The sequence below is a fragment of the Denticeps clupeoides genome, chromosome 5, assembly GCF_900700375.1.
Source record: "Denticeps clupeoides chromosome 5, fDenClu1.1, whole genome shotgun sequence".
NCBI lineage: Eukaryota > Metazoa > Chordata > Actinopteri > Clupeiformes > Denticipitidae > Denticeps > Denticeps clupeoides.
In genome coordinates this window covers 295,624-317,501 of record NC_041711.1, presented here as the reverse complement: position 1 = coordinate 317,501, position 21,878 = coordinate 295,624, and the positions used below count along the sequence as shown (strand labels likewise).

Sequence of the window (21,878 nt, the reverse complement as noted above, 5' to 3'; positions counted from 1 at the left end):
GTGTTTTTATTTCATGTGACTCTTGATGTCTTGCAGAGGAATGATGAAGAGGCTGTGCTGGACAGAGGAGGGACACGTTCCATGCTCAACACCAACTTTGAGAAGGAGGAGTTGGAAGGTAGATACACACTTTTATAGGTAGTGTCTCGTGGGAGACGCTGCTGTAGGGTCAACACAGCCTGTCAGGACGTGAGGTGGTTGTTTTGGGGTGCTGTTCCCCAGGATTCCTGCGTCTGCAACACCAGTTCAGGGCTGCTGCTATGGGTGACGAGGGAGGAGAGAAATAAAACCGCGGTCAGACAGCGGTCGCTGCCGCTGATAACGTGGTGATGCGGAGCCACGAAGTTGATTGGCAATCGAGGTGCTGAAAGGGGACGGATCGCTGTCTCTGTTGGTGACGAGTCCTGGCAGTCACATGGTCACACGGTCTCAAGCCCACAGTCACATGTATGACGTACAGGATATATTAATTTACAGCATTTAGCGGAGTTACAGGTTGTCCCCGAGAGGAGGGGGGAGGGGGACACGTCTGACATCAGCAGCGCTGTGTCCCTCGGAGACGTCGCGATTTAAAGCTGGAGAACAGGGACAAGCCAGAGACATTCTAGTCCAAGCTGCTGTATCCAGGATTCCAGGATGTGTGGCCCATTTCTCTTATAACACACACACACACACACAAACACACATGCACACACACACACTCCTCCTGGTAGAGCAGGGGTGTAAGAGCAGGGAAGAGCTGAGATGGAGTCGCTCTGGAAGCTGGATCTGTCACCAAATGCCCATTCTGAATTGGGAACCAAACGATTCTTCTGTTCATAATTCCATGTTGTGTGTGTGTGTGTGTGTTTGTGTGTGTGTAATGTGTGTGTGTATGTGTTTGTGTGTGTTTGTGTGTGTGTGTGTATGTAATGTGTGTGTGTTTGTGTGGTGTGTGAGTGTGTGTGTGTGTGTATGTAATGTGTGTGTGTGTTTGTGTGTGTGTTTGTGTGTGTGTTTGTGTGGTGTGTGTGTATGTGTGTGTGTGTGTGTGAGTGTGTATGTGTATGTGTGTGTGTGTGTGTGTATGTAATGTGTGTGTGTGTGTTTGTGTGTGTGTTTGTGTGGTGTGTGTGTATGTGTGTGTGTGTGTTTGTGTGTGTGTAATGTGTGTGTGTGTGTGTACATAGTGTTTATTAGAGTGGCCAGTTGTCTCTTTGAGAACCTGATTCTTCAGTAATTATTAAATGATTCAGTGAAAGAGCAACAGTGAATTTCTGCTGAAAATAATGTTGCAAGTTTGACCGTCACATGATCAGAACATGTGATTTAAGTCAAGTTTTGATCAAGTCTAAATGCTTCAGGTTGTCTCGTTATCTGGTACAAAAAAAGAACATATTATTTATGATGTTTAATTTGATAAACTCCTGTATATCAGCTGAGTTTCTGGGGTCCTGTATCTCGCCGATCCTGTGCAATGATCTCTTCCAGGCCACAGAACACTCTACATCGGGGTTCATGTTCCGCTGGGCAGGAGGTCCCACAGACGCCACCGTCACCATGGACACAGACACAGGAAGAGGTCCAGAGAGAGGGACTCAGGCACAGAGGATGGGAGAGACTCACCGTCGTACAGTAAGATGCAGAGTTCACCTTCTCTTCTACAGTTCATCCTCACGGCCATCAAACGTTCTCACATGAACTCATGTGATTTGACCTCAGCTGACACTCCATCTCAGAGGGTGCAGTTCCTGCTGGGTATGGAGGACGGTGATGAGGAGCACATTCCACACGCCCTCTTCACTGAGCTGGACGAGATCTGCCTGCGCGAGGGAGAAGATGCGGAGTGGAAGGAGACGGCCAGGTAAAGCGGGACCGTCACATCTGCGCTAGATTGAATTGGTCTGAGGACTTCTTCGTATTTCGAGGGAATATCACTTTCCACGTTGCATCATACCACAGTTCTTCTTTTAAAAGGCGGTCCTGACAAACCAAATGTTTTGGTCTCCCAGTCAAATGGACGAGGAAAAGTGAAAGTGACGTGACTGTCATTGTGAGACACTGCAGCGCAGCGCAGCGCTGTCCCAAAAGACACAGCGATGAAATATCCGGTTATGACACCCAGCCATCATCCACATGGCCTGTTTCTTATGTAACGGTCACGGCGAAGGCTGCTCAGGTGACCCGACCTGCAGACTCCTCATCAGACATTCAGGAAACGATTATGAAACTTAATCTCATAATCATACAGTCACGGCTGAATACGGGTTCTACACATCAGAGAAGAAGAATTCGCCGTAATAACACGGAATAATGACCTCCTCTCCTTGCTCACCAATATTCGTACCTTGATATTTCCTGCGAGTAGCGCTCATGTTGATGCCTGAAATCGTGATTTTGATTGATATGATTTTGATTGAATCTCCTAATCGATGCATCGCGATGCAGACGGGGACATAATCAATCATATCATCATTTTCAGACGTCGGCGAGGGATCATGGATAACGGAGAAGATGTGATCAGTAGTGCCGCCCCGGGTGACTTCGTACTGATATATATATAAACACGGCTGTGCGTTTGGCAGGGAATTATGGGTAAATCCCCCATGGACAGCACACTCATCGTATGGCGGCGGCGGCTCTCCGTACGTTAATCTCAGAGCCCTGCCTGTCCCCAGCTGCCCTGCCAGGGGGGGACGTTCTGTTGGCGGGTTCTGCTGATGAAAATGGGTCAGATGTGGCTGCAGGAAGAAGCGTGCTTGTGTACACAGTGAAGTCATGTTTGCTGGACAAGGTTATAATATTTTATTGCAAACCGTCACATGTTCTGGTAATGTGTAAACATTGTAATAATGAACTATATCGGTTTGAATCCATTCAGGTTGTAAATAGTAATAACATTTCCATGTCCTGTCCTCATCATTCATAAATGCAAATGTAGATTGGAGTGTTTGATATGTTTTCTGAATCCTTTATTTTCCCTTCATCTTGTCTTTGTGTGTCCATGTATGGTCCCTTGTGTGATTAAAATATGAATATGACTTCAATCAAAAGCGGACAACCTTCTTGTTCAGGAAGTACTTAGATGAAACAGGCCTCTTATGTAAATGTAATTAAAAGGTTGGGTTTGGAATTAATAAACTAATGGCATTTGCAGACTAGGTCCTAGTGAAGGAAATGAATGTTTACTGTGTTAGACATCTTGAAGTACGTTGCTCTGCATAAGAGTGTCTTCCAAATGCTGTAAATGTTCAATGTCATTTTATTGGCTCTCACACTCACCTGCATTTAAAGGGCTGTAATTGCACATGTAATTCCACTACATGGCAGCCCGGGCTAAGTTGTCTCCTCCATATCTGCATGGTCCAGGTGGCTGAAGTTTGAGGAGGACGTGGAGGACGGAGGAGAGCGGTGGAGTAAGCCCTACGTAGCCACCCTGTCTTTGCACAGCCTGTTTGAGCTGCGCTCCTGCATCCTGAACGGCATCGTCCTGCTGGACATGAGGGCAGGTTCTCTGGAGGAGATTGCTGGTGAGGGTGGCACTGCTGTTTCTGTAGAGAATATATAAATATTAAATATTGTTATGCTTTGGATGCTGTTCTAATGGGAGCTTTGGCTTCTGCATTCATCACCTACCTAACTCCTGGTGCTAGTGGCCTAGTGTGTAACACACTCGCCTATGAACCAGAAGACCCAGGTTCAATCCCCACTTACTACCATCGTGTCCCTGAGCAGGACACTTAACCCTGAGTGTCTCCAGAGGGGGGACTGTCCCTGTAACTACTGACTGTAAATCGTCTGGTAAACGCTGTAAATGTAAATGTAAAAATGGTGCCAGTCATCTGTGCCCTGCCACACTGCAGAAAATGTGCAGAATGACAGAATGACAGAGTGTTGTCCTGTCCTCCAAATTGTCCTAATCTTAATCTGATCCAATATCAGTGGGATGTGTGCACATCTTAAAGGACAATGAACCTTGGTCAGTGGAACCTTGGTGGTTTGGGACCCGAACCCACAACCTTCTCACTTGGCCTGTGATTATGCATGTAGTGAAATGTAGTGAAGAGTTAAAAGCCTCACACTCTGAATAGGGCAAATCCTGATATACTGATGTGCCAGGACCATTAGCTACGTTCTGAGTCATGAAACTCGTGCTTTTTGCAGTGCTGAATATTTATGAGATATTACCCAGACCTGCCAGCGGCTCTCCTGAGGCTGCTGGGCTTTTCTGGGTCAGACGTCGGTGGGACACACAGGGGGACACAACTGGGCACACGATCATCATTAGAGTGCCAAGCACCCTGAACATGACCAACAGTCTATACATGGTCTACACCATGTTCCAAATGGTCATACAAAATGTAGTTAAGTGTTAAATATTTAATTTGTCACAATTAAACTCATGTCTCGGTGGCTCCATCAAAGAAAGTAACCTCAGACAACATTGATAATTAATCTAGGACGTTCCACATTAGAAGGACGAAAGAAGGACGTTCCACATTATTAAGCAGACCAGCATTTTTAAGCAATATGGGGAAGAAAAAGGATCTCTGCTGCAGAATAGTGTGAAATAGTTGAATCCCTTGGACAAGGTATGAAAACAGGTATGAAAGCACCGTGAGGAAGGTCTCTGCCAGACAAGTACATTGGATTAAGAAAGCAGCAGACAGGTCCCGTGGATATCAAGGTGTAGGCCCTCCAGGTACTTGTCCAAACAAGGCTACGACATCAAGATTCATGGGGACAGTGCTGGTCGGACCCTTTCGGATTCCCTGAAGCTGTGGAAATGTCCTCTGGAGTTTCTGTCGGACCAATTTCTTCCATGGTACAAAAAGAAGAACCGTGCTTTCTGTTACAAGATCATCTTCATCCATGACAATGCATCATCTCATGCTGCAAAGATGCCTCTTTACAACCTATAACATTTTGAGCATAATAATTTGGAACAATGCATTTTAATTTTTTTTATCTTTTAATACTGTTATTGTTGGTAGGTTTGTTCAATTACGTTCAAATTATACTGTAAAGGTTTATGACTTTGCATCTGCAATTTGGTGATCTGGTGGCACCAGCTTTGACTTATAGAAACAATGTCCCTGAAAATACCTGTAGTCCTTCTAATGCTCTGTAATCTGGTCTGGGTCTGTAGACATGGTACTGGACCAGCACGAGACATCAGGTGCCCTTGGCGAGGAGGTTCGGAGAAAGATCCGGAACGCGCTGCTAAAGCAGCACCACCACCAGAACCAGAAGAAGCTGGCAAACCGTATACCCATCGTGCGGTCCTTCGCTGACATCGGCAAGAAGCAGTCAGAGCCTCACTCCATGGACAAGAACGGTCAGTTTCACCCAGACATGACAACTACATCCAGCTATGACATGCAGAGTAAACGGAAGGATGCACTGTGACAGCATGCTGCTTTTTTTATTAAAAACATTATTAATAATGTGGATATGCTATATGGAGTGTGTGTGGTTGAACTTTTTTTTTTGTCTGAGCCAAAAAAAAAAGATTAATTAAAGTAAAATCTCCAAAAGTCATATTTTCCTGGTGCTATATACGGATTTCCAGAAATAATAAGATAGAAACAGGGAATGGCTGAGTACTAGTAATCAATATGTAGGAGAGGAGGAACTGACTAACCACCCAGACCTTATTTTTGGTGTGTAATTATCTCTGCCACCCACAAAATGATTGTTTAAAAAGTTTATGAACAAAGTTTAAAAGGGGAGAAGCCTGTAGGCATGTCTGACTACCAACACCAACATGCAGGTTATCAGGCGCTTTAATTCCCAATGAACATGACCACGCCCACTACCGACACCAACATGCAGGTTATCAGCTATTTAATGGTGTTCTGATGAGGGAACTGGTGAATATGACATTAGTAAACATGACCTACACACTACAAATTATATAGAGCTGTGAAAATATGGCTCAAAAGACAAAAAGTGTATACAGTGCCATAGAGTAATGGTTTAATAAAATTATTTTCCACTTCCACAGCTGAATTTGTTTGGCTGCTGTGTTGGTGTTTGGCCCTGTTTTTCAGAGTCTTGTGCCTGTTTTTTCTTCTCCTCTTGTCTTGGTATGTCTGTGTTTTGTGTCTTTGTTTAGTCGTGGATGCCCCACCTCCCCCCTACCACACTGTTATGTACTCTCCATGGTCCTCGTTGAAGGTGGCCTGTGGCGGAGGTCTCTCGGCTTTGTCAGGCAGGGCCTGGCCTCAGTGGTGCACCAAATGTGTCTCAAAACCTTCATCACATTCTCCACTCCCATCATCCTCTGCAACCTTACCTCCTGACACGGTCCCCCTGAGACCCTGTCAACCCTCAGCGTTTCTCACTAAAAGGCTCAGCCCCTCATACGGAATGGGTTACCATCCCATCCCTCTCCTGGACATGGAAGACGAGGCAAAACCAGGCAAACGTAGACCCAAACAACATCTGATCATAACACTAACAGAAGATGTTGTAGTGCATAGTAGTGTCATTTGAAAGATACAAATGATCTAACCTTAAAGCCTGTGTTAGCATAATAACTTTATCAGGTATGATTATTAATCTCACCCATACATCAGGCCGAGGAGAACACTTTTTCTCTAAAATGTGTTTCCGGGTTCTAAAAAAACCTTGTCCACATGGGAGCGTTATGGGAAATGTTGTCGTCCACACAGAGAAGCAGAGAACATCCACCTGTAGGTGGTGCTGTAACTCTCCCCTCGCTTCGTTTGCCGCCTAGTTCTCCTCCACGGTGATTTAAACACGTTGTTGTTCTCCAGCTGATTTCTTGTAGTTGCTGCAGCACAACCACGAACGTGTTATCCGCCATTGTTGTATCTACGACGTGCTTGGGGTCATAGGTCACGTTGGAGGTTGGGTTAATGCGTCAGCGTTTTCACACGCATGGCCAGACCGGATTTAATTCTTCAGTTTTACAGAAAAACATTCTCATGTGGACAGGGACTTAGAGAAGCTGTGTTCTCATTAGTCAATAAGTTTAAAAGGGGGCGTGTCATACAGTTGACTCTGCCTACCCGTTAACGAATGAAAAGCTCTTATTATAGGCAAAATAATCATGCTTTTCTTGCCGGCGTAACCAAAACGTAACCATCAGATGCCAGCGTCCGTTTCACCTCCTCAGCATCCATTTTCACATCTTTCTCACAATAATCAAAATGCAGAACCTGACTGCTTGTTTACTGCCTTAACCCAACCTGACTCGTCAGGTGACATCAGGTTTGGGCAAAAATGCTCAGCTCTAATCCAGGCTGCTTCCTTTTGTTATGTAGTAGTGCATTAATAATACCATGGAAAAGGTCATTTTTGAGGCTAGAAATGGCAATAGGGACATCTCATGCTTTTCCCGCCCCTCCCCTAAAACATGATCTCCACCGACTGTCATGGCTTCCAAATGTGTGAAGCACTGCAGTCGCTCGGTGATTGGATGTAAAAATTAGCACATCATGGTTGGTGGATGGTGTTGATGACGACATTTCCACAAAGTCCCCTCAACTTCTATAGGCCGCTCTCCTCCTCGTCCCACCTCTCTCCTCCTCATTAGCATTTAAAGCTACAGACACCAAAACGGTGCATCCTGGGAAATATTATGACCAAAGATTCACAATGCAGAAATACTTCTGAAAATGATCCAAATGACCTTTTTTAAATCTGCTTGACATTCGCTTCTGTAATGTTCTTACCTGGCACATCTGAAATATTCCCCACTAATGCCCATGTGGCCTTCAGAGCCATGTAAGATTATCTGTTGAAGCAACAGCTCAGCCGTGATTCTTTTGGTTTTTATACGAATTCTTGTCGTTCTCTTCCCAGGTCAGATGGTGTCTCCTCAATCTCAGCCCGCCAGCATAGAGGGCCGAGGGGACGGAAGCAGGGAGAACAGCGCAGTGGACTTCAGCAAGGTGGGTTCATCTACCTCCGGTGGTTGAACCCAGCAGAGCAAAATATAAAGAGCAGAGGGTTGCGACCTCACGGATCACGTGACCTGTTGGGATCACATGACCTGTTGCTGATAACTTTATCAGTCCAGTAAAAGGGCCAGCGGATTATTTTAATCTCGATTCCAAACACAGGACTCAGTAAAAGGTTCATGAATTCATTTGCAGATCGATCTACACTTTATGAAGAAAATTCCTCCTGGTGCCGAGGCCTCCAACATCCTTGTGGGCGAGCTGGAGTTCCTTGACAGACCCGTGGTGGCGTTTGTGCGTCTGTCGCCAGCCGTCCTGCTCAACGGGCTGGCAGAGGTGCCCATCACCACCAGGTACATTTTCCTGATGTAATCTTCACCCGTCTGCAGAATATTTTACTGACCTGCAGCCTGTACATGAAAATGGAACCAGAGCAGCGTTATATAGAACTTCTCAGGTTCTGCTTTTCTAAAGGTTCCTCTTCATCCTGCTTGGTCCTATGGGAAAAGGCTCACAGTATCATGAGATTGGCAGATCCATTGCTACACTGATGACAGATGAGGTCAGTGTCTGATCTAGGTATTAATTAATGCTGTTAACACTTAACAATAGTCAGGAATATGTTGGCTTATAAATGGCGTATACTTTTCAAAACAGATAATTGATGTTAATATTAACGTCATAACAGCAACACAATACTGTCTAGGCTACATATTGGTATGAAAAAGTTTTATATATATATATATATATATGTGTGTGGATGGTATTAAGTCTGTCTTCAACTGATGGAAGATAAATAAATAATATATCTAGATTAATCTAGATTCTAGATTAATCTACATTAATCTATATTAATCTAGATTAAAATGGATATGTGTGCCACCCAAATAATGACTAAAAGTAAGTCTTTGAGAACGGGTTTATCAAGACCAGGGGCTCATCTCCTGTTTCCAAAATGCATCACAAACTGCTTGAGAAAGCTGTTCTACTATGATAATTGGTGATAAATTATATTCAATAAGATGTACTTGTGTTTACCAACTGCAGCCTAGAACCATGCGTACTGTTAATTGGGTCTGAAGTCATTATGGACGTTGTAACAGAGATCTAATTCAGAAATAGTCAAAACCAAGATGTTTTATATAATATTGAACTGACTAGAATTAGCAGCTAAACTCTTTTTTCTGCTCTCCTGTCCCGTTGGATGAAGGTTTTCCATGACGTTGCGTACAAAGCGAAGGAACGTGGTGACTTGGTCGCTGGCATCGACGAGTTTCTGGACCAGGTGACTGTTCTGCCCCCAGGAGAGTGGGATCCCACCATCAGGATAGAGCCGCCCAAAAATGTGCCCTCCCAGGTAACTCCCACATAGCAGCCGCACTTCTATAGTAGCTTTTCAGCAAACCCTGGAGGTGTGAAGGCTCCTCCCTGTTATTATTACTGTTGTTGTTAGTATTATTAGTAGTAGTAATGTTGGTTAGAGACTTTTTCTTAGAAACCGAGCAGGAAATGAGGTCTCATCTCAGCAGAATTGCGTTATGACCCCAGTTTTGGTGCATAGTCTCCAGCTCTGTGACAATATGCATCACACACACTGCCCACTCTGTGTAATCCAGGAAAAACGGAAATTGCCGCCCTTACCAAACGGTGTCACAGACCTGGGAGAAGCAGAGGATCATGGGGGACATGGGGGTCCTGAGCTACAGCGCACAGGAAGGTGTGTGTTTGTTCTTATGTACATTCTGTATCAAGGTCAAAGTATCGTCATCTCACCACATACAAGTACACGGAGAGATGAAATTGCAAAGCTTCAGGGATTCACTGTGTGCCAAAAAACTTAAGTCCAACATTTGAAAACCGTGAGCATTCCGAGGACACAGGTTGCTAGGACGTGATGTGTGTTTGCATGTGTGTGCAGGTTCTGTGGGGGTCTTTGGTTGGATGTGAAGCGCAAGGCTCCATTTTACCTGTCGGACTTCACCGACGCGCTGAGCCTGCAGTGTCTGGCCTCCTTTCTCTTCCTGTACTGTGCCTGCATGTCTCCGGTGATCACCTTCGGAGGCCTGCTGGGAGAAGCTACAGAGGGACGCATTGTAAGAGAACCCACACACACCAGGACCGCAGCCACGGCGGACACACAGTAATGGGGTGCATGTTTCTGCCTAGAGTGCCATAGAGTCCCTGTTTGGCGCATCCATGACTGGCATCGCCTACTCGATATTCGCTGGGCAGCCGCTCACCATCCTGGGCAGCACAGGGCCTGTTCTGGTGTTTGAGAAGATCCTCTTCAAGTTCTGCAAGTGAGTGTGTGAAGGTGGTGTGGATTTTAGGGAGGAAGCTGAATGGCAGAGAGACAGCCAATCAGAGCCATTTATGTCATTTTCCCTGCATTGGCCAATCAGTTGCATTTGTGCAAATGACATGGGTTTATTGCAGAGCAAATGGTTTCTGGTGAGTATACAAAATAGTTAATAGCATTCATCACAGTGATGACTGCATGTTATGGGCATTCTATTGGATGAAAACTCAGGGACTCCAGTCCACCAGCTGTCTGACCTCCACTCTGGGGAGGTTCTGTCATCTGCAAATTTGACTATTTGGTTCGTGTTGTACTTGGCAGCATGGTCAAGTGTTAGCAGGCTGAGGCCACATCTCTGGGTGGCACCAGGGATGTTCATGGCCATCAGTTTCTGCGGTATGATTGTGTTGACATTTGTGAACAGCGGTCTTACATAAGAGTCCTTTTGGTGAAAGTGAGAGAGGGTGAGAGTGGCAGGCGTGGTCCATTGCCTGGGTCAAGATGTGTTTTTTATTCAAAAGCTGGGGAACAGGTGTTACTAAACTCTGGAGAAGGCTGTCTGCTAAATGCTGTAAATATGAATATAAATCCTAGAAGAAGAATAGGAAGGGATGGGTTTGTCAAGGTGAGACTGTGTCATGTGTTGAGTATCTACTGTCTGAAAGTGGTGAATTTGTGACCTGCATAAGTAAAGAGACTGTGAAGACAGGTGAGCCTGGGACTATGAACCCTGCTGTTCTCTTTACACAGGGAGTATGGCCTGTCATACCTCTCTCTGCGCACCTGCATCGGGCTCTGGACTGCGTTCTTCTGCCTCCTCCTGGTTGCCACAGATGCAAGTTCTCTGGTCTGCTATATCACTCGCTTCACGGAGGAGGCCTTCGCGTCGCTCATATGCATCATCTTCATTTATGAGGCCCTGGAGAAGCTTGTGCACTTGGGAGAGCACTATCCCTTCAACATGCACAATGACCTTAACAAGCTCACACAATACAGGTGAGGTCACCTGCATCCATACAACCATAATCCCATTCACCAAAACAGTTCACCATTCATCCTGTTCACCAGCATCGTTCACCATTCATCCCGTTCACCAGCATTGTTCACTATCACTCCGGTTTACCAAAACAGTTCACCATTCATACCATTCAAAAAAACGTTCACCATTCATCCCGTTCACCAGCATTGTTCACTATCACTCCGGTTTACCAAAACAGTTCACCATTCATACCATTCAAAAAAACGTTCACCATTCATCCCGTTCACCAGCATTGTTCACTATTACTCCGGTTTACCAAAACCGTTCACCATTCATCCCATTCACCAAAACAGTTCACCATTCATCCTGTTCACCAAAACAGTTCACCATTCATCCTGTTCACCAGCATTGTTCACTATTACTCCTGTTTACCAAAACAGTTCACCATTCATCCTGTTCACCAAAACAGTTCACCATTCATCCTGTTCACCAGCATTGTTCACTATTACTCCTGTTTACCAAAACAGTTCACCATTCATCCCGTTCACCAGCATCGTTCACCATTCATCCCGTTCATTACCATCATTCACCATTCACCCCAGCTACCAGCATCGGTTGCTATTCATCCCATTCACCAACATTGTTCACTATTCATTCCTCCACTAGAGGTGTGAACCGTCACCAATGTCATGATTTGATCATGATTATCAATGCCTCGATTATTGATGTATTGTGACGCATCCCATAAATTTCTTCATTACGTCAAACGATGTTTTCAAATACAGGAGATAAGGTCTCGTTCAAGGTCTCGTTCTGCTCATTGGAAAAAACTGAATGGCTTTTTCAGAATGAACGCAGCATCATCCTTAATAAACAGTGAGTTGCGCTCACCACGCCGCACTTGCCTCGGGGCTCAGAACATAGATGAGGCGTGTTTTTTTTTAGATCTCTGTTGTAGATCTCTGCACACCCAGAGACTGATAAGATCAGCTTTTCCTCCATTCCCTACTTGGAACGTCGCTGTAAACAGTCAGGCCGCCAAAGACTTTTTATTCCGCAGCCAGAAAATCACTAAGCAACCTTCATGGCAATGCATCAATTATATTTATAATTCCAACACCCCTAGTCTCCATAAAGAGTTTTAATAACTTAAAGATATCTTTAGCTATTAACTGTTCAGTCATTTATGTTGTGTGTGATGCAGGTGCGTCTGCACACAGCCCAAACATCCCAATAATGCCACCATGCAGTACTGGGAAGAGAAGAACATCAGCATCTCTGACATTGACTGGAGGGGTCTGGATGTGCATGTGAGTAGAAGATCCTGTGTGTGTGTAATAGACATGAATGTGTGTGAAATGATGGTTTGGTGTCTGGTGTGAGAGTTTGTTGATAAAGAGCATAAGATCACGTTCCTATTTACAGTTACAGCATTTACCAGGCGCCCTTATCCAGAGCGACTTACAGTCCGTAGTTACAGGGACAGTCCCCCCCAGGAGACACTCAGGGTTAAGTGTCCTGCTCAGGGACACGATGGTAGTAAGTGGGGTTTGAACCTGGGTCTTCTGGTTCATAGGCGAGTGTGTTACCCGCTAGGCTACTTCCACCAGAACCTGGGATTCTGGTTTATATTGCTTCCCAGTTGGATACTACAGACCTTATTGCTCCCAGCACAGACAAGCTGAAATATTCAGAGACCCTTTTAGGGACTTTGACCATCCAAGGGCGTCACAGATGGAGATTAGAGACTGGATTTTGCTGGATTTAACGGTGCAGATATGTCAGTGTGTGTATGTGTGTGTGTCTTCATGTATGTTTTTTTTGGTGGCCTGGTGTGAGACTGCAGATATCTGGAGTGCCGACTCAGTCACTGAGGTCCCCCTCATTTCTGCTCAGTCCAATCTGACCTCAGATCAGTTTCCAGTTGATATAAAAATGCTATGTTTTTATGTTCACTGCCACCAGGAAGTGTGTTAGGGATGCAGCTGATTTCTGTCTTATTCTGTTAGTAAATGATGAGCATTGTTACATCTCGACCAAATGAACACCAGTTGTGAATATGAAAGGTCTACATCGTGGCCACTGTGTTCAGCTGTGTGTGTGTGTGTGTGTGTGTTTATTTCAGGACTGTGTGAAGCTGCACGGCCACTTCGAGGGCTCTGCCTGCGGCCACCATGGCCCCTACATCCCTGATGTGCTCTTCTGGTGCGTTGTCCTCTTCTTCTCCACCGTCGCAATGTCCGCCTTCCTCAAAGAGTTCAAGACCAGCCGCTACTTCCCCACCAAGGCAAGTGTGTGGAGAACTGGATGGACTGAAATGCATGTTGTTTTGTTGTTCTGCCCATATTATAAAGCGATTTATCGCCATTTTGCCCAGTGGGCAGCACTGTGAGGAAGCTGGTGACCTCAGGCTGTTCATTGATTTGTTTCAAATGAAGTTCACGCACTTTTGCACTGAGCGAAGTGACCTGTCGCCTATTCTGGACATTTCTGGTTGTATTCTGGGAGCTGCTGGTTATGCGCCTGGGATCTGATCAGTCCGCCTCTCTTCGCTTAGGTGAGAGCCATCATCAGTGACTTTGCGGTTTTCATCACCATCCTCACCATGGTCTTAATCGACTACGCACTGGGAGTCCCGTCACCCAAACTCCAAGTCCCCAATGTGTTTAAAGTGAGTCTGTCTTTGCCTGATTTCGATGAAAACACACACCAGCCGTCTTACACGGTCACCTGACTCTCCGCAGCCAACCAGAGACGACCGAGGCTGGCTGATTAACCCACTGGGGCCAAACCCGTGGTGGACCGTGGTCGTGACCTTCATCCCAGCTCTGCTCTGCACCATCCTCATCTTCATGGACCAGCAGATCACCGCGGTCATCATTAACAGGAAGGAGCACAAACTCAAGGTGCTTGGAGACCAGTTTTCAGAAGGCGAAAGCACGTTTCTCCAGCCGGTTCATGGTCTACGTTGCCATATCTTGCCCTGCAGAAAGGCTGCGGGTACCACCTGGACCTGTTCGTGGTGGGCGTGATGCTGGGCGTCTGCTCGGTCATGGGGCTGCCCTGGTTCGTGGCGGCCACGGTGCTCTCCATCTCCCACGTCAACAGCCTGAAGCTGGAGTCGGAGTGCTCGGCCCCCGGGGAGCAGCCCAAGTTCCTGGGCATCCGCGAGCAGCGCTTCACCGGCCTCATGATCTTCCTGCTCATGGGCTGCTCCGTCTTCATGACCTCTGTGCTCAAGGTTAGGGGGGTTATGTCATTATTATTGTTGCTGGTATTGAGTCTCTCCGTGTGTGTGCAGGATAGTTTTCTATCTTTATGATCCTACATACGTGCTGAAGATCTGCAGAGTGGTGGGATCCTGGTGGGATATCTGTCCGTCTGTCTGTCCGTCTATATAAAGGCATTTTGGCATTTTTTCAGTGTTTCATATTTATGAATTTGTGTTAAAATAATGTCATTATTTCCAGTTCATCCCCATGCCGGTGCTCTACGGCGTTTTCTTGTACATGGGAGCCTCGTCACTCAGGGGAATACAGGTGGGTCTTCACACTGTTTACACGCCACATATATATTTTCTACAAAAGGATCACCTGACGCTTCAGAATTTACGCGCGACTTTTCCTGTGTCCGTATCGTCCGGTGCGGTTGGTTGGATGAGTAAACGTCCCTCGGTTAGCAGATCTCTAGGATCTCTAGTCCTGCATTACTAAACTAATATAGAGCGATAGAGGGAGGACAAAAGAGTAGTCACTTGTGGTCCTGGAGCACCTCATCTCCACAAGCAGTGATGAACGACGAGTAGAATCGTGGAAGGATCCAGAAATGAGAACCTCTGCCATGTTAAATGCTAATGGCTTATATATATATATACATTATTAAACAATGCATTAGATGATTATGTTCTTTATTGATCTTAATGGAACGGAACACTGGTTTTCAAGTGTGACGTGTTCCGCAAGCTGCGTCCCACGCTGTTACACACGCGTTGTTACACACGCGCTGTTACACACACAGCTACACATGCGCTGTTACACACACAGCTACACATGCACTGTTACACATGCGCTGTTACACATGCGCTGTTACACATGCGCTGTTACACACACATTGCTACACACGCTGTTACACATGCGCTGTTACACACACACTGTTACAAACGTTGCTACACACACACTGTTACACACACGTTGCTACACACACGTTGCTACACACACGCTGTTACACACGCGCTTATACACATGCGCTGTTACACACACACTGTTACACACACACTGTTACACACGTTGCTACACACACGCTGTTACACACACGCTGTTACACACGTTGCTACACACACGCTGTTACACACACGCTTGGTGTCCAGTTCTTTGACAGGCTGAAGCTGTTCGGCATGCCGGCCAAACACCAGCCTGACTTCATCTACCTGCGCCACGTCCCCCTGAGGAAGGTTCACCTCTTCACCATCATCCAGCTCAGCTGCCTGGCGCTCCTCTGGGTCATCAAAACCTCCAGGGCGGCCATAGTGTTCCCCATGATGGTGAGGAAAACGTGCAGCAGCAGCAAAGCATCTGAGATGACAAGAAAATGCCCACTTCTCTTCGTCCTCTCAGGTTCTGGCCCTGGTATTTATCCGGAAACTGCTGGACTTCATCTTCACTAAGAGGGAGCTGAGCTGGCTGGACGACCTGATGCCCGAGAGCAAGAAGAAGAAGCTGGAGGATGCAGAGCATGAGGTGAACCCCTCACCACCAGGATGACTGAAAATGTCTGTCACTGTCCCCTCGTTGACTGGTCTGTTGCTCTGCTCCAGGAGGAGCACAGTGTCGGGGTGGTGGAAGAGGAGGGCATAGTGCAGGTGCCACTGGAGGGCAACCTCAAGTGAGTGGAGAGAACTGTGCCATAGCAACCTGTTGGGTCCATGTCCTCTCTCCCGATGATCTGCAATTGTGATTGTCTCTGCCGTTTAGGGACGACCCCTCAACTGTTAACATCACTGATGAAATGACCAAGACCTCCTTTGGAAATGTGTGGAAGAGCCTCAACACAGAAAATGCCAAAAAAGATCTGAGTTCAAAAAGGTATGGAGGGTGGAACCCAGAAAGTTCTCAGTATCTGATGTCTGCTTGTATAAATCTGTCCGCGTCTGTGGCCCATATTTTCCCGGCACTATAGGAAGCGGCATGTAGGTCGCGTTCGTTCAAGGTCAAGCGCCGGTAACCTGCATGTTGGTGTTGGTAGTGGCCGTGGTCCCGCGTTCCTGTACAAGGGAAGTAGGGCACTGCGACTAGCACCTACTTCCTGTTTCCACCTGGTTAATTCTGTGAACCCTCCAGATGTTTCATGTAGCACCAGGAAAATATGGCCCTGGTTCAGGAACCATGTCTGACCAAAAGAACGATGGTTTGTGTAGTGGAGCCACTCGGTCCTTTTTAGTTTTTGATTTCTTTGATTGGACATGTCCCTGATTCTGTGTCTTTTCTGTTGCTATGAGAGTTTTGGGGCTTCCTCCAGAAGCTCACATCTTCTTCTTTAATCTCTCATTCCATCCTGCACATGAACTCCTTTTCCTTTCCACCCAGAAGTTGACTTCCCAAAGGTAAGACCCACCTAACCTCCCCTCATCTCTTTATTCTTCGTTCTGTCTGCATGTTTGCACACGGCCCCTGAGGAGGAGGAGTGTGTGCTGCCGCTTTGCTTCTGGACGTTGTTCTGACCAAAGCTGACATGTGCATGACAGGAGAGAATGAAAAAGCAAGAGATGTTTCCCGTTTCCCAAATGTGGCTTTCTAATGGCTGATCTCTGCATGGTTGCATCTCCATCATCTCCATCATTTCACGGTCTGAAGTGGTGACACACACACACACACACACACGCCAGAGACACGCCCATCTTCTCCAGCATCATCATGAACTGACCTGCATCAGCACCAAACACACACCGCGGCCGCGGCACCGCCCAGATCTAACCGGCGTCTCTCCCTGTGCAGCTTTCCTGGAGCAGGAAGCAAAGGGTGCGAGCGGAGGAGAGACGTGGAGAAGAGCCTGGACAGAGAGACCAGTTTGTGACGATTCTCCTGTCACACACACACACACACACACACACACACTCTGTGCCACATTCCAGTCACTTTTAATCGTGTCCGTGTCTGCAAATTTGCTAAATTTGCACCTGCGTTTGTGTTGTTGTACCAGTTTAACTGTCTCTGTGTGTGTGTGTGTGTGTGTGTGTGTGTGTGTGTGTGTGTGTGTGTGTGTGTGTGTGAGTGTCTTGTGTGTGTGTGTGTGTGTGTGTGTGTGTGTCATACCAGCTGCGGCTGGCGGTTAGAGAAAGGAAGTAATTCTTCAGATTAATAGTTGAATATTACATCTTTAAACAACTTTTTGCTTTACTCAGAATAGTACGTATTTTGTATGGTTTTGTATTTTTGACTGTAGATTAATATCCTTTTGGAACAATGTTGTATCTTGCAAAATCTCCAGTTACTTTTTAAAAACTAGTTTATTTTAACTGAAAATACGTTTGCCAACCTACATGGAAAACAGTCTCAGCCATATTTTAGTCAGAAGGATTATTGTCAAATAGCAGTTAATTTTTTAGAAGTGTTGTACAAAAAGATCAAATAATGATGGAATAATATACGTTCTGGAGTTATAAGGTGCTTGGACCTGCCGTACATGTTGTTTTTTATTTTATTCTCCAGTCTGAACCACTAGTACTGACCTCGTACTGCCCGTTCCGTTCATATAAAGTGTAGTTATATGTATACGTGTATACGAATAAGTAAGTGTGTTTTTTACAGGGAGGTCAAACACACATGCACACACACATACACACATACATACATACATATATATATATATAGTGGACATGCACATGTCCATTTAATTTATTTAAAGAGGAGATCTGCGCTCACATATCATTCCGTCCATCTCGTAGCTGAGTGTTGGTGGTGGACTCTCGTCTTGAAGCGCATGCTTGACTTCTGAGAGGTTCCTGTCTGGAACGAACCCTGTTCCATAACTGTGCATATAAGAGATGCAATAATAATTTCATTAGTGGGCATTATATCATGTTCAATGGTCAGATTTGGTATATTTGTACATTCCATGATGTATTTTGTCTGTGTATAAAGTCTTATGATTACTCTACTGTAAATGTGATATATAAGCAGGCTGGGGAGCCTCAATTCCTCATGAATTCTGAGCAATGCCAATGTTCCTTTTAATCAGTATTCATTTCTAATCATTCTTTCCTCATTTCAAATTAACAAAATGTATTATTGTGATCTTTTCAAATAACTAAATGTGAAAGTTAATAAAATGAATTAAACATTTATTCAAATGTGTGAGTTTTATTCCTCATGTAGGGACAAAAGTGTGGACACCTTCTCATTCTATGTGTTTTCTTTATTTTCATGACCATTTACATTGGTAGATTCTCACTGAAGGCATCAAAACTATGAATGAACACTTGTGGAGTTCTGGACTTAACAAAAAGTGGAGACCTGGAATCCAGTGGAATCCAGATGGTTTGGGGTGAGCTGGACCCCAACAAGTGCTAAACACCTCTGGGAACTCCTTCAAGACTGTTGGAGAAGCATTTCAGGTGACGACCTCTTGAAGCTCATCGAGAGAACGCCAAGAGTGTGTAAAGCAGTAATCAGAGCAAAGAAACTAGAATATAAAACATGTTTTCACTTATTTCACCTTTTTTTGTTAAGAACTCCACATGTGTTCATTCATAGTTTTGATGCCTTCAGTGAGAATCTACCAACGTAAATGGTCATGAAAATGAAGAAAATGCGTTGAATGAGAAGGTGTCCAGTTTTTTGGCCTGTACCGTAGTTTACTTGGCCGGGCTTTAGGAACATTCGAAACCACCCACAGCGCGGCCACGCCTCACGGTGACGAGTCTGGGCACGGACTTCCGAGCAGAAACGCTTAAGACAAAAGGCAGGACTGTCCAATAGCCGTGCTCCTTATCAGAAACCGTGGCCTGTGTCTCAGGTTTATGAAGACGATGATGCTGAGAAACTGACACGTCACGCTAACGGAACAGGACATATGCAGGTGGCGACCTCTAGTGGTCACTGTATGCATGACAGTCGAGCGAATCATTACATTTACAGCATTTACCAGACCCCTCTATCCAGAGCGACTTACAGTCAGTAGTTACAGGGACAGTCCCCCCCCGGAGACACTCAGGGTTAAATGTCCTGCTCAGGGACACGATAGTAGTAAGTGGGGTTTGAACCTGGGACTCTGTGCGCTTCTGGTTTATAGGCTGGTGTCTATACCACAAAGATACTACCATCCTATTAATAATCATTAGTTATCTGCGGGGGCAGATAATCGATGATCTGTACGTCACCGCAGGGGCGTCTCTACAGGCCTGTCGGTCCAGAGCACGTCTTCGTCCATCCCGCTGTGTGGATGTCAGGCTGGAGGTAGATTCTCAGCCATCCAGGTGAATTTGTCTGAAAGTTGAGTCGCGGCAACTGGACTTTCTTTCTTTAATGTAGAGACGTTTCATTCTGCATCCACAGAACTTTGTCAATCTGGATGTATCTACTGAGGTCCTTCTCACAGTGATGAGACATTCATTACCTCCACTAGAAATAAGGTCTACTGATTATTAGTAGGATTTCTTTGATGCAGCAGCGCCACCTGTTGGATAGTTTGAACTTGCTATTGGAACACACAAGACTGAATTATTCGCCTCAGAGTTTCATGACACACTTCAGTATTCAGAGGAACAGCAGTTTATTTTGCACAGCACGAAATCTGTCAATGGACCAAAATTTGAACCTGAGTATTTTTTTAAGTTACAAATATAGAAAAACAAGCAATCTGTAGAAAAATATCCGTATTTTTTTCAAGTCAGTACATGATTCTTAATGTCATTTTGCTTTCAGAACACAGTGCTTGAGGTAAAAAAAAAAAGAAGATGGCTATGGGCTTTAACATGGGCTGTGCTGAGCAGTATGGCTTTTGAGCAGAATACGGCCGACTCACACCGGTCTTCTCATTGATCCCCATCTCGCTTGTTACTGAAACAGAAGAGAGAAGAGCTGCGTCAGTACCGCGGTGGAGAAGACGGAGCGGCTCCTCCACGCCACGGTTATTACCTCGTCTGTGGAGGTTTCGAGTTCATGACCCACAGTAAGTACTGCTTTGCAGCAATGCTATCTAGAACCTGGTTCACGTCACTGGTGAAGCTCCCATCTACATGCCTTCGGCGCACCGCGCTGTCCCGTCTCAGCTCTACAGGCCTGAATAATGATGGTAATGATATGCAGAAGGAAGACGTGAACAGTGTGTAGAGGTGTGTGTAGAAAGCAGATGTGTGTGTAGAAATGTGTGTAGAAAGCGGCAGATACAAATGAACACGGCTTCAATCAGGGCCTTTTATTAGCACAACATCACAGGACCAATTCATCTCGCTCGGGTTCCTGCAGGATCGGCCTTACAGGCTGGTGCTGGGTGCGTGTGGGCGTGGACGTGGGCGTGGCAGGGGGAGGGGCCTACTCTTTTTTGGCGGCTCCCGTTTTCAGCCAGGAGATGAAGTCCTTGGCCGCCTGGTCTTGCAGGTAGGAGCTGACGTCGCTGGTAAAGGTGCCATCTGCGTGTCGCCTTGATGGCTCGCTGGAATGGAAAGGACATGTCACGACGATGGACATTCGCCGGCATTTTGACAAAATATTCAGCCAGTCTTATAAGATTATTGGTCAAGATGGGATAATGGGGCAATGCGACGCTCCACAATTCCCACACATAGTCATTTGAAAATGGAGCCCGCTTCCAAACGTCCAGGACAGCCATGTAAACGAGCCTGTCTCTCACACGTAAGCCATTTGGTCTGATCTGAAGTGTCTCTCGTCCTGGAAGAAACCATCACTCACCCTCTATTAGAATTCATCAGCCACTGCACAAAGTCCTGCGCTCTCCTGTTCTCCAGGTATTTGCTGTAGTCGTTGGAGAAGGTTCCTTCTGAATGTCTCTTCATGTGGGGGACGGCCTGTGGCTCTGTGCTGCTCACCGTAAATAAGTGACATGAAATAACCTTCCGTGTTGGTCTCCACGTGGACCATCCATTCAAATGAAAAGTTCTCAGCTCTGGACGTGTGAGAGGAGTGCAGAGGTTTACCTGACGTCTCCCTCATCCGGTAGCACTGGAACCTGTCTGCTGCTCTGCAGAAGGACGAGGAGCAGGAGCCCGGTGAGGCTGTGGAAGCCTGTCATGGCGAGAGCTGGAGACACAGCTGACGTGAGAACGTTACCACGTCTTCCTGCTGCAGTCCAGGGGGAGCGGAGACTCACCAAGGTTCCCGTTGGACTGAAGACCGGCAGGGAGGCGTCTGTGATCGTCTCCGTCCAACGCAGGTTCCTGGTCTACTGCTGGACTCCTGCGTCTTTTATAACCAGGGCGGGTGGGCATGTCACCCGCAGAACACACACACACACACACACACACTCACACTCACACACGTTACTTTCAACCCATTACACCGGCTGGATGGATAAATTTGGTCTGAAGATGTGGCAACATCAGGTGGAGATAAGAGATGCCGCTCTGAAGGAAAAACAGCGGCGTGGAGTTCCGAATCAGGAACTTTTACTTCCGGCAGAGCTACGAAATGTCAGTCCTTACATACGACACGAAACCATTATATTCCACACCAAACGG

The 21,878-nt window shown here is 46.0% G+C and overlaps 2 protein-coding genes across 6 annotated transcripts in view; one reads left to right on the top strand and one right to left on the bottom strand.

Annotated features, from left to right (window-relative positions):
* LOC114791243 (sodium-driven chloride bicarbonate exchanger-like) overlaps nt 1–18,527 on the top strand; it is a 30,774-nt gene extending 12,247 nt beyond the window's left edge. For 2 of the 5 annotated variants that reach the window (XM_028981907.1, XM_028981913.1), the window contains 23 exons: nt 37–118; nt 1,471–1,843; nt 3,349–3,509; nt 5,129–5,317; nt 7,813–7,901; nt 8,106–8,263; nt 8,385–8,472; nt 9,121–9,267; nt 9,527–9,627; nt 9,829–10,003; nt 10,077–10,210; nt 10,960–11,205; nt 12,393–12,498; nt 13,314–13,475; nt 13,746–13,859; nt 13,933–14,094; nt 14,178–14,429; nt 14,659–14,727; nt 15,555–15,728; nt 15,802–15,924; nt 16,002–16,069; nt 16,159–16,269; nt 17,179–18,527. In XM_028981907.1, coding sequence (XP_028837740.1) covers nt 37–118; nt 1,471–1,843; nt 3,349–3,509; nt 5,129–5,317; nt 7,813–7,901; nt 8,106–8,263; nt 8,385–8,472; nt 9,121–9,267; nt 9,527–9,627; nt 9,829–10,003; nt 10,077–10,210; nt 10,960–11,205; nt 12,393–12,498; nt 13,314–13,475; nt 13,746–13,859; nt 13,933–14,094; nt 14,178–14,429; nt 14,659–14,727; nt 15,555–15,728; nt 15,802–15,924; nt 16,002–16,069; nt 16,159–16,269; nt 17,179–17,257 — 3,363 coding nt within the window. In that variant the 3' untranslated portion in view covers nt 17,258–18,527. Of the gene's footprint in view, nt 1–36; nt 119–1,470; nt 1,844–3,348; nt 3,510–5,128; nt 5,318–7,812; nt 7,902–8,105; nt 8,264–8,384; nt 8,473–9,120; nt 9,268–9,526; nt 9,628–9,828; nt 10,004–10,076; nt 10,211–10,959; nt 11,206–12,392; nt 12,499–13,313; nt 13,476–13,745; nt 13,860–13,932; nt 14,095–14,177; nt 14,430–14,658; nt 14,728–15,554; nt 15,729–15,801; nt 15,925–16,001; nt 16,070–16,158; nt 16,270–16,770; nt 16,788–17,178 lie in introns of all 5 variants that reach the window. The other 3 variants (XM_028981908.1, XM_028981909.1, XM_028981912.1) reach the window with 3 other exon arrangements.
* Nucleotides 18,528–20,139: 1,612 nt separating this feature from the next.
* LOC114790108 (glucagon-2-like) lies at nt 20,140–21,697 on the bottom strand. Its single transcript, XM_028979853.1, has 6 exons — nt 21,512–21,697; nt 21,339–21,441; nt 21,094–21,222; nt 20,720–20,836; nt 20,320–20,463; nt 20,140–20,241 (listed from the first exon to the last, which is right to left on the bottom strand). The coding sequence occupies exons 1-6, from the start codon at nt 21,627–21,629 to the stop codon at nt 20,217–20,219; spliced, it is 636 nt and encodes a 211-aa protein (XP_028835686.1). The 5' UTR covers nt 21,630–21,697; the 3' UTR covers nt 20,140–20,216.
* Between the last annotated feature and the right edge of the window lie 181 nt (nt 21,698–21,878).

Coding starts and splice junctions, on each gene's coding strand:
- LOC114790108 (XM_028979853.1), bottom strand. CDS start 21,629: ATGCCCACCCGCCCTGGTTATAAAAGACGCAGGAGTCCAGCAGTAGAC. Junction 21,442..21,511: donor TCAGTCCAACGGGAACCTTG/GTGAGTCTCCGC, acceptor CTGTGTCTCCAG/CTCTCGCCATGACAGGCTTC. Junction 20,464..20,719: donor ACGGGAGCCGCCAAAAAAGA/GTAGGCCCCTCC, acceptor ATCATTATTCAG/GCCTGTAGAGCTGAGACGGG.